Here is a 15,697-nt window from a genome sequence, read left to right on the forward strand (position 1 = left end):
TTTTACAATTCTTACATAATTTGCAGGGAAAGAAACCTCTCTGTCCTATATGGGTAGTTTTAATATTTTCCAGATAGCTAGATGATTTACATGAGGGTGCTATGTTAGGCTACTTTCACACCTGCGTTCGGGGCTCCGCTTGTGAGTTCCGTTTGAAGGGTCTCACAAGCGGCCCCGAACGCATCCGTACTGCCCTAATGCATTCTGAGTGGATGCGGATCCGCTGAGAATGCATCAGTCTGGCAGCGTTCAGCCTCTGCTCAGCAAGCTGCTTGCAGCATTCGGGTGTCCGCCTGGCCGTGCGGAGGCAAGCGGATCCGTCCAGACTTACAATGTAAGTCAATGGGGGCGGATCCGTTTGAAGATGGCACCATATGGCTCAATCTTCAAACGGATCCGTCCCCCATTGACTTTCAATGTAAAGTCTGGACGGATCCGTTCAGGCTACTTTCAGACTTAGAATTTTTTTTAAACTATAATGCAGACGGATCCGTTCTGAACGGATACAAACGTCTGCATTATAGGAGCGGATCCGTCTGAGCAGGCATCAGCCTTAGGCTACTTATACACTTGCGTTCGGAGCGGATCCGTCTGATGTTTCATCAGACGGATCCGCTCCGATAATGCAGACGTTCGCATCCGTTCAGAACGGATGCGTCTGCATTAAAACTTAGAAAATTTTCTAAGTGTGAAAGTTGTCTGAGCGGATCCGTTCAGACTTTACATTGAAAGTCAATGGGGAACGGATCCGCTTGAAGATTGAGCCATATAGTGTCATCTTCAAGCGGATCCGTCCCCATTGACTTACATTGTAAGTGTGGACGGATCCGCTCGCCTCCGCACGGCCAGGCGGACACCCAAACGCTGCAAGCAACGTTCAGGTGTCCGCTCACTGAGCGGAGCGGAGGCTGAGCGCTGGCAGGCGGATGCATTCTCAGTGGATCCGCCTCCACTGAGAATGCATTGGGGCCAGACGGATGCGTTCGGGGCCGCTCGTGAGCCCCTTCAAACGGTGCGCACGAGCGGACACCCGAACGCTAGTGTGAAAGTAGCCTTAGCTAGGTTCAAAGCCTTCTTAAAAATAAATATTGGATATGTCGGATTTTTCTCCCATATCATTTTGTCTTGGCGTAGCATTTCCCAGTGCTTCTTGACGATCTTTTTCAGGATAAATGATCCTTCACTATATGTTGAAATGATAGGGATTTTAATTAGGGTATTGGTTGGATCAGTCCCCTCAGGCTGGAAAAATATATATATATATCTATAAACAACAGAGAAAGAGACTCCTGTGAGTGCAAGCTCATGCTTATTTAGTATATGCTAAGAAGCATAGAGGAGAACAAAGGAGAGAACAAGAAGACAGTGGAGGAAATACTATAGTTCAATAGAACATTGATGAGTCACCAAGGATGCCAAAATATAGGAGCCACAGGCTCAAAAACTCACCACTCTTGAAACCACAGCTTGTATACTGCCGGCGCTACCGTATAGCACGGAGCGCCATGTTAAATAGCCCCTAGGGGATGTTCATTGGTGGTTGAGCGGCATGTGACAGCCTCAATGGGCGGTACTATACCCAAACGAGGCTTGGAATGCAGGGTGGCTAGCGCAGAGAGGATATGACGTATGCGTCATGTGACCCGCACAGCACGGGATCAGAGCGAAGGAAATGACGTGCGCGTCACATGACTCACCCGTCACGTGACCGCGCCGTCCGGCCTATTCAAATCAGATGGGCGGAATAGTCGTACTATCCCACCAAGTAAAACAATATAATGTGTATCAGTGGACATGTCACTAGACATAAGAATTCTAACGCCACCAATACAAATTGAAAAAGGGGGAATAAAGAAGAGGAGGGTCACATCTTCATGGCGCATGCGCTAAACCCTAAACATTCATTATCAGCCATCTTAAGAGATGGCAAGATACAGGCATAAGGGGAGACTCATCATATTGCTAGATATAGCACAATAAATAGGTACAAAACCATGTGGTTAAATATGTACAAGATGTGGCCGTGGAATTATACAATTATGGAGCCATGTATAGCTATATATAATTCCAGGGCCAACCATAGTAGAGGAAACCGGGGAACCATTGGAACATTCAAATAAATGTGGTCGTGGAATTATATGATTATAGAACCATGAATAATTATATATAACTCCAGGGCCAACCATAGTTGAAAAAACCGGAGAGCCATTGGTACATACAAATGAATGGAACCAAAACTATCACACTACCGTTGTGTGAGAAATTGCTTAACCACTTGAAGACCACAGGTTTATACCCCCCTAAAGACCAGGCCCTTTTTTACAAATCGGCACTCCACAACTTTAGCGGTTTATTGCTCGGTCATGCAACTTACCACCCAAATGAATTTTACCTCCTTTTCTTCTCACTAATAGAGCTTTCATTTGGTGGTATTTCATTGCTGCTGACATTTTTACTTTTTTTTGTTATTAATCGAAATTTAACGATTTTTTTGCAAAAAAATGACATTTTTCACTTTCAGTTGTAAAATTTTGCAAAAAAAAAACGACATCCATATATAAATTTTGCTCTAAATTTATTGTTCTACATGTCTTTGATAAAAAAAAAATGTTTGGGTAAAAAAAAAAAATGGTTTGGGTAAAAGTTATAGCGTTTACAAACTAGGGTACAAAAATGTGAATTTCCGCTTTTTGAAGCAGCTCTGACTTTCTGAGCACCTGTCATGTTTCCTGAGGTTCTACAATGCCCAGACAGTACAAACACCCCACAAATGACCTCATTTCGGAAAGTAGACACCCTAAGGTATTCGCTGATGGGCATAGTGAGTTCATAGAACTTTTTATTTTTTGTCAAAATTTAGTGGAAAATGATGATTTTTTTTTTGATTTTTTTTTCTTACAAAGTCTCATATTCCACTAACTTGTGACAAAAAATAAAAACTTCTATGAACTCACTATGCCCATCAGCGAATACCTTGGGGTGTCTTCTTTCCAAAATGGGCTGCATGCTGGGTGAGATAAATATCTTGGTCAAATGCCAACTTTGTATAAAAAAAATGGGAAAAGTTGTCTTTTGCCAAGATATTTCTCTCACCCAGCATGGGTATATGTAAAATGACACCCCAAAACACATTCCCCAACTTCTCCTGAGTACGGAGATACCACATGTGTGACACTTTTTTGCAGCCTAGGTGGGCAAAGGGGCCCATATTCCAAAGAGCACCTTTCGGATTTCACCGGTCATTTTTTACACATTTTGATTTCAAACTTCTTACCACACATTTCGGCCCCTAGAATGCCAGGGCAGTATAACTACCCCACAAGTGACCCCATTTTGGAAAGAAGACACCCCCAGGTATTTCGTGATGGGCATAGTGAGTTCATGGAAGTTTTTATTTTTTGTCACAAGTTAGTGGAATATGAGACTTTGTAAGGGAAAAAAAAATAAAAATCATCATTTTCCGCTAACTTGTGACAAAAAATATAAAATTCTAGGAACTCGCCATGCCCCTCACGGAATACTTTGGGGTGTCTTCTTTCCAAAATGGGGTCACTTGTGGGGTAGTTATACTGCCCTGGCATTTTCCAGGGGCCCTAATGTGTGGTAAGTAGGTAAATGACCTGTGAAATCCGAAAGGTGCTCTTTGGAATGTGGGCCCCTTTGCCCACCTAGGCTGCAAAAAAGTGCCACACATGTGGTATCGCCGTACTCAGGAGAAGTTGGGGAATGTGTTTTGGGGTGTCATTTTACATATACCCATGCTGGGTGAGATAAATATCTTGGTCAAATGCCAACTTTGTATAAAAAAATGGGAAAAGTTGTCTTTTGCCAAGATATTTCTCTCACCCAGCATGGGTATATGTAAAATGACACCCCAAAACACATTCCCCAACTTCTCCTGAGTACGGAGATACCACATGTGTGACACTTTTTTGCAGCCTAGGTGCGCAAAGGGGCCCACATTCCAAAGAGCACCTTTCGGATTTCACCGGCCATTTTTTACAGATTTTGATTTCAAACCACTTCTCACGCATTCGGCACCTAAAATGCCAGGGCAGTATAACTACCCCACAAGTGACCCCATTTTGGAAAGAAGACACCCCAAGGTATTTCGTGATGGGCATAGTGAGTTCATGGAAGTTTTTATTTTTTGTCACAAGTTAGTGGAATATGAGACTTTGTAAGGAAAAAAATAAATAAAAAATAAATCATCATTTTCCGCTAACTTGTGACAAAAAATATAAAATTCTAGGAACTCGCCATGCCCCTCACGGAATACCTTGGGGTGTCTTCTTTCCAAAATGGGGTCACTTGTGGGGTAGTTATACTGCCCTGGCATTTTCCAGGGGCTCTAATGTGTGGTAAGTAGGTAAATGACGTGTGAAATCCTAAAGGTGCTCTTTGGAATGTGGGCCCCTTTGCCCACTTAGGCTGCAAAAAAGTGTCACACATGTGGTATCGCCGTATTCAGGAGAAGTTGGGCAATGTGTTTTGGGGTGTCTTTTTACATATACTCATGCTGGGTGAGAGAAATATCTCGGCAAAAGACAACTTTTCCCATTTTTTTATACAAAGTTGGCATTTGACCAAGATATTTCTCTCACCCAGCATGGGTATATGTAAAATGACACCCCAAAACACATTGCCCAACTTCTCCTGAGTACGGCGATACCAGATGTGTGACACTTTTTTGCAGCCTAGATGCGCAAAGGGGCCCACATTCCTTTTATGAGGGCATTTTTAGACATTTGGATCCCAGACTTCTTCTCACGCTTTAGGGCCCCTAAAATGCCAGGGCAGTATAAATACCCCACATGTGACCCCATTTTGGAAAGAAGACACCCCAAGGTATTCAATGAGGGGCATGGCGAGTTCATAGAAATTTTTTTTTTTTTGGCACAAGTTAGCGGAAATTGATTTTATTTATTTTTTTCTCACAAAGTCTCCCTTTCCGCTAACTTGGGACAAAAATTTCAATCTTTCATGGACTCAATATGCCCCTCACGGAATACCTGGGGGTGTCTTCTTTCCGAAATGGGGTCACATGTGGGGTATTTATACTGCCCTGGCATTCTAGGGGCCCTAAAGCGTGAGAAGAAGTCTGGAATATAAATGTCTAAATTTTTACGCATTTGGATTCCGTGAGGGGTATGGTGAGTTCATGTGAGATTTTATTTTTTGACACAAGTTAGTGGAATATGAGACTTTGTAAGAAAAAAATAATAATTTCCGCTAACTTGGGCCAAAAAAATGTCTGAATGGAGCCTTACAGAGGGGTGATCAATGACAGGGGGGTGATCAATGACAGGGGAGGGATAAATGACAGGGGGGTGATCAGGGAGTCTATATGGGGTGATCACCCCCCTGTCATTGATCACCCCCCTATAAGGCTCCATTCAGATGTCCGTATGTGTTTTGCGGATCCGATCCATGTATCCGTGGATCCGTAAAAATCATACGGACATCTGAATGCAGCCTGACAGGGGGGGTGATCAATGACAGGGGGGGTGATCAATGACAGGGGGGTGATCAGGGAGTCTATATGGGGTGATCACCCCCCTGGAAGGCTCCAGGGAGACGCCTGTATGTGTTTTGCGGATCCGATCCATCAATCAGTGGATCCGTAAAAATCATGCGGACGTCTGAATGGAGCTTTACAGGGGGGTGATCAATGACAGGGGGGTAATCAATGACAGGGGGGTGATCAGGGAGTCTATATGGGGTGATCACCACAGTCATTGATCACACCCCTGTAAGGCTCCATTCAGACGTCCGTATGCGTTTTGCGGATCCGATCCATCTATCAGTGGATCCGTAAAAATCATGCGGACATCTGAATGGAGCTTTACAGGGGGGTGATCAATGACAGGGGGGTAATCAATGACAGGGGGGTGATCAGGGAGTCTATATGGGGTGATCACCACAGTCATTGATCACGCCCCTGTAAGGCTCCATTCAGACGTCCGTATGCGTTTTGCGGATCCGATCCATCTATCAGTGGATCCGTAAAAATCATGCGAACATCTGAATGGAGCTTTACAGGGGGTGATCAATGACAGGGGGGTGATCAGGGAGTCTATATGGGGTGATCACCACAGTCATTGATCACGCCCCTGTAAGGCTCCATTCAGACGTCCGTATGCGTTTTGCGGATCCGATCCATCTATCAGTGGATCCGTAAAAATCATGCGGACATCTGAATGGAGCTTTACAGGGGGGTGATCAATGACAGGGGGGTAATCAATGACAGGGGGGTGATCAGGGAGTCTATATGGGGTGATCACCACAGTCATTGATCACGCCCCTGTAAGGCTCCATTCAGACGTCCGTATGCGTTTTGCGGAGCCGATCCATCTATCAGTGGATCCGTAAAAATCATGCGGACATCTGAATGGAGCTTTACAGGGGGGTGATCAATGACAGGGGGGTAATCAATGACAGGGGGGTGATCAGGGAGTCTATATGGGGTGATCACCACAGTCATTGATCACGCCCCTGTAAGGCTCCATTCAGACCTCCGTATGCGTTTTGCGGATCCGATCCATCTATCAGTGGATCCGTTAAAAATCATGCGGACATCTGAATGGAGCTTTACAGGGGGGTGATCAATGACAGGGGGGTAATCAATGACAGGGGGGTGATCAGGGAGTCTATATGGGGTGATCACCACAGTCATTGATCACGCCCCTGTAAGGCTCCATTCAGACGTCCGTATGCGTTTTGCGGAGCCGATCCATCTATCAGTGGATCCGTTAAAAATCATGCGGACATCTGAATGGAGCTTTACAGGGGGGTAATCAATGACAGGGGGGTGATCAGGGAGTCTATATGGGGTGATCAGGGGTGATCAAGGGTGAATAAGGGGTTAATAAGTGACAGGGGGGGGGTGTAGTGTAGTGGTGCTTGGTGCAACATATTATTGAGCTACCTGTGTCCTCTGGTGGTCGATCCAAACAAAGGGGACCACCAGAGGACCAGGTAGCAGGTATATTAGACGCTGTTATCAAAACAGCGTCTAATATACCTGTTAGGGGTTAAAAAAATCGCATCTCCAGTCTGCCAGCGAACGATCGCCGCTGGCAGGCTGGAGATCCACTCGCTTACCTTCCGTTCCTGTGAGCGCGCGCGCCTGTGTGCGCGCGTTCACAGGAAATCTCGGCTCACGCGAGATAACGCCAATCGGCGTTAGTGTAGCCTGGGAGCGCCGCAGAGATGACGCCTTTCGGCGTTAGCTTAGCGGTAAGTGGTTAAATAAGTAATAGGTCACTTTAAATTGACGCATGGGATTCTTAGGATAATGGTAAACCGTGGAGGATACTGGGACCGTAGAATGTGCTTGGCGGATGTCACCACCCGCTACTGGACAGTTCTGGTCCTGCAAGGAAAATAAAAAGGAGAGAGACCAATGTTAGAAATACTCAGGACATATTGAAAAGCAATACTTAATACTAATCATCCAAAAGATAATCCTTATTAAGTCCAATAGGTTGTAGGGTACACAGCCGGCGAATCCATGACATCTCTCTCTCCCGTAGCAGCGCCTGCCATCACCTCCTCTTCTCAGAGGAGGAATCCAGTCAATTACCTAAATCGTAATTGGCTGATGGCATGTTTGTGTCTAGTGGAGCGTCAGTCTTTTTGGTACGAATATTGGACTTGTGCTGGCAAATACGTTCCTTAATTTTTTGGATAGTCTGACCTTCATAGCCAAGCCCACAGGGGCATTTAATCAGGAAGATAACAAAATTAGTTTGACATGAGAAGTGGCCCTGGATGTTATACGTTTTCCCTGACGTAGGGTGGGTGAAAGTCGGGCCCTTGGTAACATTGCTGCATTGGGCGCATGAGAGACAAGGATACGTGCCATTAATAGGGGAGCCTGTGATGGTAGTCTGGCCAGTGGTGCCCTTACTGCTCCCAAGATCGGATTTCACCAGTAAGTCTTTGATGTTTTTAGCCCTCTTGTAAGACATTAGGGGCATCTCCTTGAAGACATTAGAAAAATTATTGATAAGAATATGCCAATGTTTGTTTACATTTCTTTTGATATCCATACTCTGGTGCGAGAATATAGTCACACATGGGATACGTTTCTGAGTGGATGCTTGGGTTTGCAGTTTAGGTGTCAGTAAATTACCTCTTGGGATATCTGTTACTTTGTGGGGGGCTCTGTGGGATATAGAGGGCTATGGCATGTAAAGGCAGGGGCGTACATAGGAATCATTGGGCCCCATAGCAAGAATAGCAAGAATCTGAATTGGTCCCCTAACTCGGCCCACTACCCACCCCTGGCCCATCCCACCACCTGCCCTGGCTTCTCCTCCCCCCCCCCCCCATTTATGGCTCAAGGAAGATATGGAGGAAAAATAAAAACAAAAAAACCTCCGGTATCTTAATTAAAGCAGGAATGTCCAACCTGCGGCCCTCCATCTACTGCAACTACAAGAGAGGGCATGCATGTGTTTTCCAAGTTAGTTTTGCACTAGCTGGAGGGCCGAAGTTTGGACATCCCTGACTTAAAGAGGTTCAAGTATACCCAAACTTTGAAAAAAATGTGTTAGGGGTGCGGGGGGTGTTGGGGCAGCCAATAGCAGGCCGTAATGGGAACGAGCCTCCCTAGCATCACCCGTGATGCTAGGGAGGCTCATTCTCATTGCGGCCTGCTATTGGCTGTCCCCCACGTTTACATTTGTTTTGTTGCTGATCCCCTCTCCCCCCACTTCAGGGTTACAGAGTTGGGATTGGCTGCTGGGCACACTGTTCTCTATATGAGCAATTCAACAGCAAGCAGAGTTCATGGAGGGTGGTCTGGAGCAAACTGTCCTAAGTCTAAGGGCTCATGCACACGACAGTATGGCTTTTTCAGTGTTTTGCGGACCGTTTTTTACGGATCCGTTGTTCCGTTTTTTGTTTCCGTTGTGTTTCCGTTTTCTTTCCGTTTTTCCGTTCCGTTTTTCCGTATGCCATATACAGTATACAGTAATTACATAGAAAAAATTGGGCTGGGCATAACATTTTCAATAGATGGTTTAGCAAAAACGGAACAGATACGGAAGACATACGGATGCATTTCCGTATGTGTTCGGGTTTTTTTTGCGGACCCATTGACTTGAATGGAGCCAAGCACCGTGATTTGCGGACAAGAATATGACATGTTCTATCTTTTCACGGTACGGAAATACTGAAATGGAATGCACACGGAGACACTTCAGTATTTTTTGCTGAACCATTGAAATGAATGGTTCAGTATATGTACCGCATACTGAACTCAAAATACTGTCGTGTGCATGAGCCCTAACAGTGAAACAATAGAATCCCCCATGAATGTTTTTTTTTAGAGTTACTCATTGTTCACTGCTCTGAGTGGCAGTGGCACACAATAGGGGAAAGTCTGTGTTACTGGGCTGGCGGCAGTAAAGCTGGGGGCCTGGGCTGTGTTCAGTCCATTCTCCGGTCCGGTGGGTGCCTGACTGAACGTGACCGCGGTATACAATTGCCGCGCCCGCCTGCACATCTGCTGAGCCTGCTACTCCTGCGAGCGATACACTGGCCAATCAGCAGCAGGAGCTTTGCACTGCTAAATGCTGATTGGCCAGTGTGCAGCAATGCCCAGCAGAAGAGAGAGCGGTGGCAGCAGGGAGGGAGGGACATGGGACCATGCTGTGCACACAATGGGGGAGGGTCCGGGACGAAAGACAAGTAAGCCTCATCAGTGATATTAACTAATAGCCCGATATTAGCTAGTAGTGTAGCGTACTAGCGATCATAAGTCTGCAGGAGGCGGGGCTTTTCATGCGCTCCGGGGTCCCCTCCTGCCACGGGCCCCATAGCAACATGCGTGGTCTGCCTAAATTGGCGGTACGCCACTGGTGAATCTCAAGTTATATTTATGGCAGTTTATGCATTCCACAAATGAACGACACATTACTTTCCCAAAACTTTGGGGCCTCATCTATGTAGCATCTATACCATTGTAATTTTGCAGAAAAGGGATTGTCCACACTAATTATTTTCTCTATCCACCATGTTTTGTATAGGATGTGTGTACCATCAGCCCATAGATAGTATAACATATCAAGGCTAAAGCAGAAAATGAGTGACACTCGAACAAAACCTAAATCTGCCAGATATATACTGTTTTAAATGGTGTGGGGAAGAACACACGCCTGGTCACAGATGACCCATGTGTACTCATCAGACCCTTCAAATGACTGAAAACCTCTCAAAATTTCTGTGCTGTTATTTAACATAGTCTGGGGCTCTGGCAATTAATGGTTTAAATAGTTTATTTAACTTTCATGTAAAGAGCCAAGGCCTGATGTTATAGGATGTAGAGGAAATGTTGATCATATGGAAGTACTTTCTCTTTGTATTGTGACTGATCATTTGTTGCATTTCAGTGTGTGCAGAAGCATATAATCCAGATGAAGAAGATGATGAAACAGAACAAAGGGTAATGTTCCAACCAGTTTACTGGAGAATGCATAGACACATTTATTGTTCAGTTGGAATGTTGAATTAGCCCAACTCTTTTCTAGGATTGCATGTGGAATATTGGATGCGAAATCACAGTATTTTCAATAGAGCAGTAGTCCATTATTTTTAAATTATTGCAGAAAGATAGAAAGGTTAAACATATGAGGTCTATACCAAGAGATATTACTGTCTTAGGCTACTTTCACACTTTCACTTTGTTTTCCGGTATTAAGTCCCGTCCTAGGGGCTCAATACCGGAAAAAACTGATCAGTTTTATCCTAATGCATTCTGAATGGAGAGCATTCCGTTCAGGATGCATCAGTTCAGTCCGTCTTACGTTTTTTGGACGGAGAAAGTACCGCAGCATGCTGTAGTTTTCTCTCCGGCCAAAAATACTGAACACTTGCCGGTATGCCAGATCCAGCATTAATTTACATTGAAGTGTATTAGTGCCGGATCGCATTAAGTGTTCCAGCAAAACTGATCCGTTTTTTCGGATGACATGGGAGAGGGATCTGGTATTTCAATGCATTTGTCATCTGGATCCGTCTGACAAACGCCATCGGATTGCTGGATGCGGCAGGCAGTTCCGGCGACGGAACTGCCTGCTGGAATCCTCTGCCGCAAGTGTGAAAGTAGCCTTGGGTAGTAAAGACAAGGACATCAGTATTGGTTATAATTCCAAGAGTCAGGTTTAGGGTCCATTCACACATCTGTGTGTGTTTTGCAGATCCACGGATCCGTGGATCCGCAAAACACGGACAGCGGCAATGTGCGTTCCTCATTTTGCGGACCGCACATTGCCGGCACTAAGAGAATATGCCTATTCTTGTCCGCTATTGCGGACAAGAATAGGACATGTTCTATTTTTTTCAGGATCGGAATTGCGGACACGGAAGTGCGGGTAGAAATGTATGGGTCCGCAATTCCGTTCCGCAAAATGCGGAATGGAATTGCGGATGTGTGAATGGAGCCTAAAAGTCACAATGCAGAGAATTTATTAAGACTGCTGTTTTTTACCCCAATCTTTATGAAAAAATATGCTGCCCTGAGATGCACCTCTTAATAGTTTTCGGGCATCTTTAGAGGTCCATTTGGCCAAAAATGAAATGTTTGCTAGCAAGGAGCTCATGTGGACTTGGTTTCATTTATGTAATGTTTCTGGCGCAGGTTACATTAATCGACCCCTCCCGTCCATGCCCCATCCACTTTTTAGAAAAGTCACAATATCTTACGATGGAATTTACTTGGGGCATAGAGCATTTTAATAAATCTTTCCCATTGTATATGCATGCTAAATAATCAGGAACTAATTAGATTGCATCCCACTCACCGACATGTCACATATAAAATCAGCAACTAATGCCAATGCAGCCAATTTTTACACACATGGAATTTATGCATCTACATACAGTAAATGAGGAAAAAAACTGCCCATGCGCCACACATTTTAAAATGGCTGCTCCAAACCACCGTTAGATATAATTCATTAGAGATTATTATTATTATTTATTATTAAAGCGCCATTTATTCCATAGCGCTGTACATGTGATAAGCGGTGCACATACATAATACAGACAATCGCACTAATCATAAACAAGACAAGTTACAAACTGGTACAAAAGGAGAGAGGGCCCTGCCCGTGAGGGCTTACAATCTACATGGTATGAGATCATATGATAGTTTAAACTAGCTGTACACATGTCTTTGGGCATGTTGGATTGCAGCATGTACCTTTGAGTAAGCATTTGCAGAGGTGGCTGGTGGGTCATTACCCACTCCCTATTGAATTAAACATGCACGCTCTTAATGTCCTTAATCTCCAGATTTGGTGAACAGGCAATTGGAGAGTAGCCAATGGATAAACTGCTATTGAATACTCAAAGATATTACATATTAATTCTCTGTTATACACAAAAATTATGTAAAAACATGCAACACAATGTCTGAGTAGTTTGGGTGCTATATTTCAAAGTATACATCAATAAATCACTGCTGACATGGCTACTTGTCAAAAAATTGATCTTTATATATTTTACTGTTTAGATCATCAACCCAAAAACAGATGACCAGCGACACAGATTGCAAGAAGCTTGCAAAGACATACTCCTTTTCAAGACCTTAGATCAAGTAAGTATAGATACTCTCAGCTAAATAAATCAGACACCATGTGCGCCTTATGGAGTGAAAAATATGTTAAATATGTGAGACATTCCCTTTAAAGACCTACATTGGAATACAATGTGTTGCATTAGGTGAGTTCTCCAGAGAATATCATATTATTATTATTATTTATTATTAAAGCACCATTCATTCCATAGCGCTGTACATATGATAAGGGGTGCACATACATAATACAGACAAGTGCACTAAGCAGGATCAAGACGAGTTACAGACTGGTACAGAAGGAGAGAGGGCCCTGCCCGTGAGGGCTTACAATCTACATGGTATGGGGAAAGGACACAGTAGGAGAGGGTAAAGTTGGTCATGGTGGTATAGAGGCAGCAGGGTCACTGGTTGGAGGCTTGTCTGAAGAGGTGGGTTTTCAGGTTTCTTTTGAAGGATCCCACTGTAGGTGAGAGTCTGATATGTTGGGGTAGCGAGTTCCAGAGTATGGGGGATGCACTGGAGAAATCTTGGAGGCAATTGTGGGAAGAGGCAATAAGAGGAGAGAAGGAGGTCTTGTGAGGATCGGAGAGTGCGTGTGGGGGTGTATCGGGAAAGTAGCTCAGAGATGTAGGGAGGGGACAGGTTATGGACGGCCTTGTATGTATTTGTTAGTACTTTGAAGTGAATTCGCTGGACAATGGGGAGTCAGTGAAGGGATTGGCAGAGGGAAGAGGCAGAGGAGTAATAGGGTGAGAGGTGGATTAGTCGGGCAGCAGAGTTGAGGATAGATTGGAGGGGTGCGAGAGTGCTAGATGGAAGGCCACAGAGGAGAATGTTGCAGTAGTCTAGGCGGGAGATGATGAGGGCATGTACAAGCTTTTTCGCAGATTCAAAGTTAAGGAAAGCGCGGATGCGGGAGATGTTTTTCAGTTGGTGGCGGCAAGTGGTGGAAAGGGCTTGGATGTGCGGTCGGAAGGAGAGGGCAGAATCCAAGGTCACTCCAAGGCAGCGGAATTGGTTGGCCCGGGGAGAATGTGCAGCCATTGATCATGATAGATAGGTCTGTTGGGGGGGTTGAGCAAGATGGGGGAAAGATTATAAATTCTGTTTTATCCATGTTAAGTTTTAGAAAGCGAAAGGAGAAGGATGATATAGAAGATAGACATTGTGGGATTCTGGATAGTAAGGTGGTGATGTCTGGACCATATAAGTGCTAGTGTAGCATAATTTGGTGACAATTGTTTTGACATTGCCATACACAATAAAGTCTTTAGAAAATCACTGAAAATGGTGCACTACAATGGTAAATGCAATTGACAATATATGGCTAAACCCTCATACTGATACTAAAATGAGACTTTCACTAATATAGTCTCATATCAAGAACCCCGAACCCCGTCAAGGTATCTCAAAATGGCACGGGACCTAACGCTAACCTACCTATGCCGTATGGACAATTTATGATAGGTGCATAAAGTCCGACACACAGCCAGCAGCTTCCAGTTACCTCCAGCGTGAAATCACACATACAATGGGAGGAGGGAGGAGGCTGTGAGTCCCACCTATAACTGGCTCATGTGACGCAGGCTGCCCAGGTGCACCTGAATGTTACCCATAGATCAAAATCAAGGCACATTCAAACCTGAGGTTGCCCCACCTCCAGGCATACATATACAGACAAAATCACAGAATAAAGTGGTCTAAAAGGCAAAAGATGCATGCGATGGAGGATGCCGGCAGCGGACCACATGTACCACACAAATTTGTGTGGTACATGTGGTCCGCTGCCGGCATCCTCCATTGTATGCATTTTCCTGGGGATTGCTGTTAGCAACGGATTACATGGGCAGGATTTGCTCCCCCGGGTAGAAATGCGCAACATTTGGGGGTGCTGGGGACTGGATGCCCACAAATCTGATATTGATAACCTATCCGTAGGATAGGCCATCAGTGTCTAAGTCCCGAAAAACGCCTTTTAAGGGCTCATGCACATGGACGTATTTTCTTTCCGTGTCCGCTCCGTTTTTTTTTGCGGACCGTATGCGGAACCATTCACTTCAATTGGTCTGGAAAAAAAACGGAAGTTACTCCGTTGTGCATTCTGATTCCGTATTTCCGTTCCGCAAAAAAATAGAACATGTCCTATTATTGTCCGCATTACAGACAAGGATAGTACTGTTCTATGAAGGGCCAGCTGTTCCGTTCCGCAAAATACGGAATGCACACGGATGTCATCAGTATTTTTTGCGGATCCGTTTTTTTGCGGACCGCAAAATACATACGGTCGTGTGCATGAGCCCTAATTATGTGAATGGCCACTTCTTTCTTTTCGTTCATTGAGCAATGTGTTTAGAATAGAGGCAGCATCGCTACAGCTGTATGTATTCTTCCTAATGGACGTGTGATCACGTAATCACCAGGATTGCGGTTCCATGAGGCTTCTGCTGGGTTTTACTAGACCCAGCACGGCTTTAGCAGTGATAACTGTAAAGGGGCAGATTACCTCTTGAGTACTTGAGGCTACTGTGTAAAAAATAATAATAATAAATTCTCCCAATGGTCTTTTCTGACCTTTGAGAGACAGACCATAAAAAGTGCACAAATAACTTAGAATACCAAGTTGGCTGGCTCACAGTAATTTGCATCAACATATAACAATTACACTTATATGTGGTAATTCACATCAACTTTTACTAACATACTAAAATTACACTCTTATATAAATCATAAACATCAGTTATTGAACTGTCCCTTTAAATGCGGAGCTCAAGCAAACATTGTAAAAAAAAAGGCAATTGCCTTATAATCTGTTCTTTTTGTGATCTATCATATCAGATGTTGAACTGTTTTGGTGACTTTTTAGTTTCTTCTCTTCACTTATATTGTGCTTATCGTACACTTTGTTAAATAGTTAGATTACATCCATTCATAATGTGGTATTTATTGTACGTCTTGTTAGATTGTTAAATATGTCCAGTTAGAATATTATTTGTGATTGACGATACGTGCACACATACAAACCTGGTTATTGCACATTTATCCAGTTGTCCAGTTTCGTTATTGCACACTACCGCGTGTTACTTAGGCCCCTTTCACACGGGCGAGTATTCC

General features: G+C 44.3%; 1 protein-coding gene across 1 annotated transcript in view; it reads left to right on the top strand.

Annotated features, from left to right (window-relative positions):
- PRKAR2B (protein kinase cAMP-dependent type II regulatory subunit beta) overlaps positions 1-15,697 on the top strand; it is a 219,360-nt gene that overhangs the window by 167,068 nt on the left and 36,595 nt on the right. The window contains exons 3-4 of the mRNA XM_040412807.1: positions 10,401-10,453; positions 12,524-12,607. Coding sequence (XP_040268741.1) covers positions 10,401-10,453; positions 12,524-12,607 — 137 coding nt within the window. The remainder of the gene's footprint in view (positions 1-10,400; positions 10,454-12,523; positions 12,608-15,697) is intronic.

Source organism: Bufo bufo, chromosome 1 (genome assembly GCF_905171765.1).
Source record: "Bufo bufo chromosome 1, aBufBuf1.1, whole genome shotgun sequence".
Taxonomy (NCBI): Eukaryota; Metazoa; Chordata; class Amphibia; order Anura; family Bufonidae; genus Bufo; species Bufo bufo.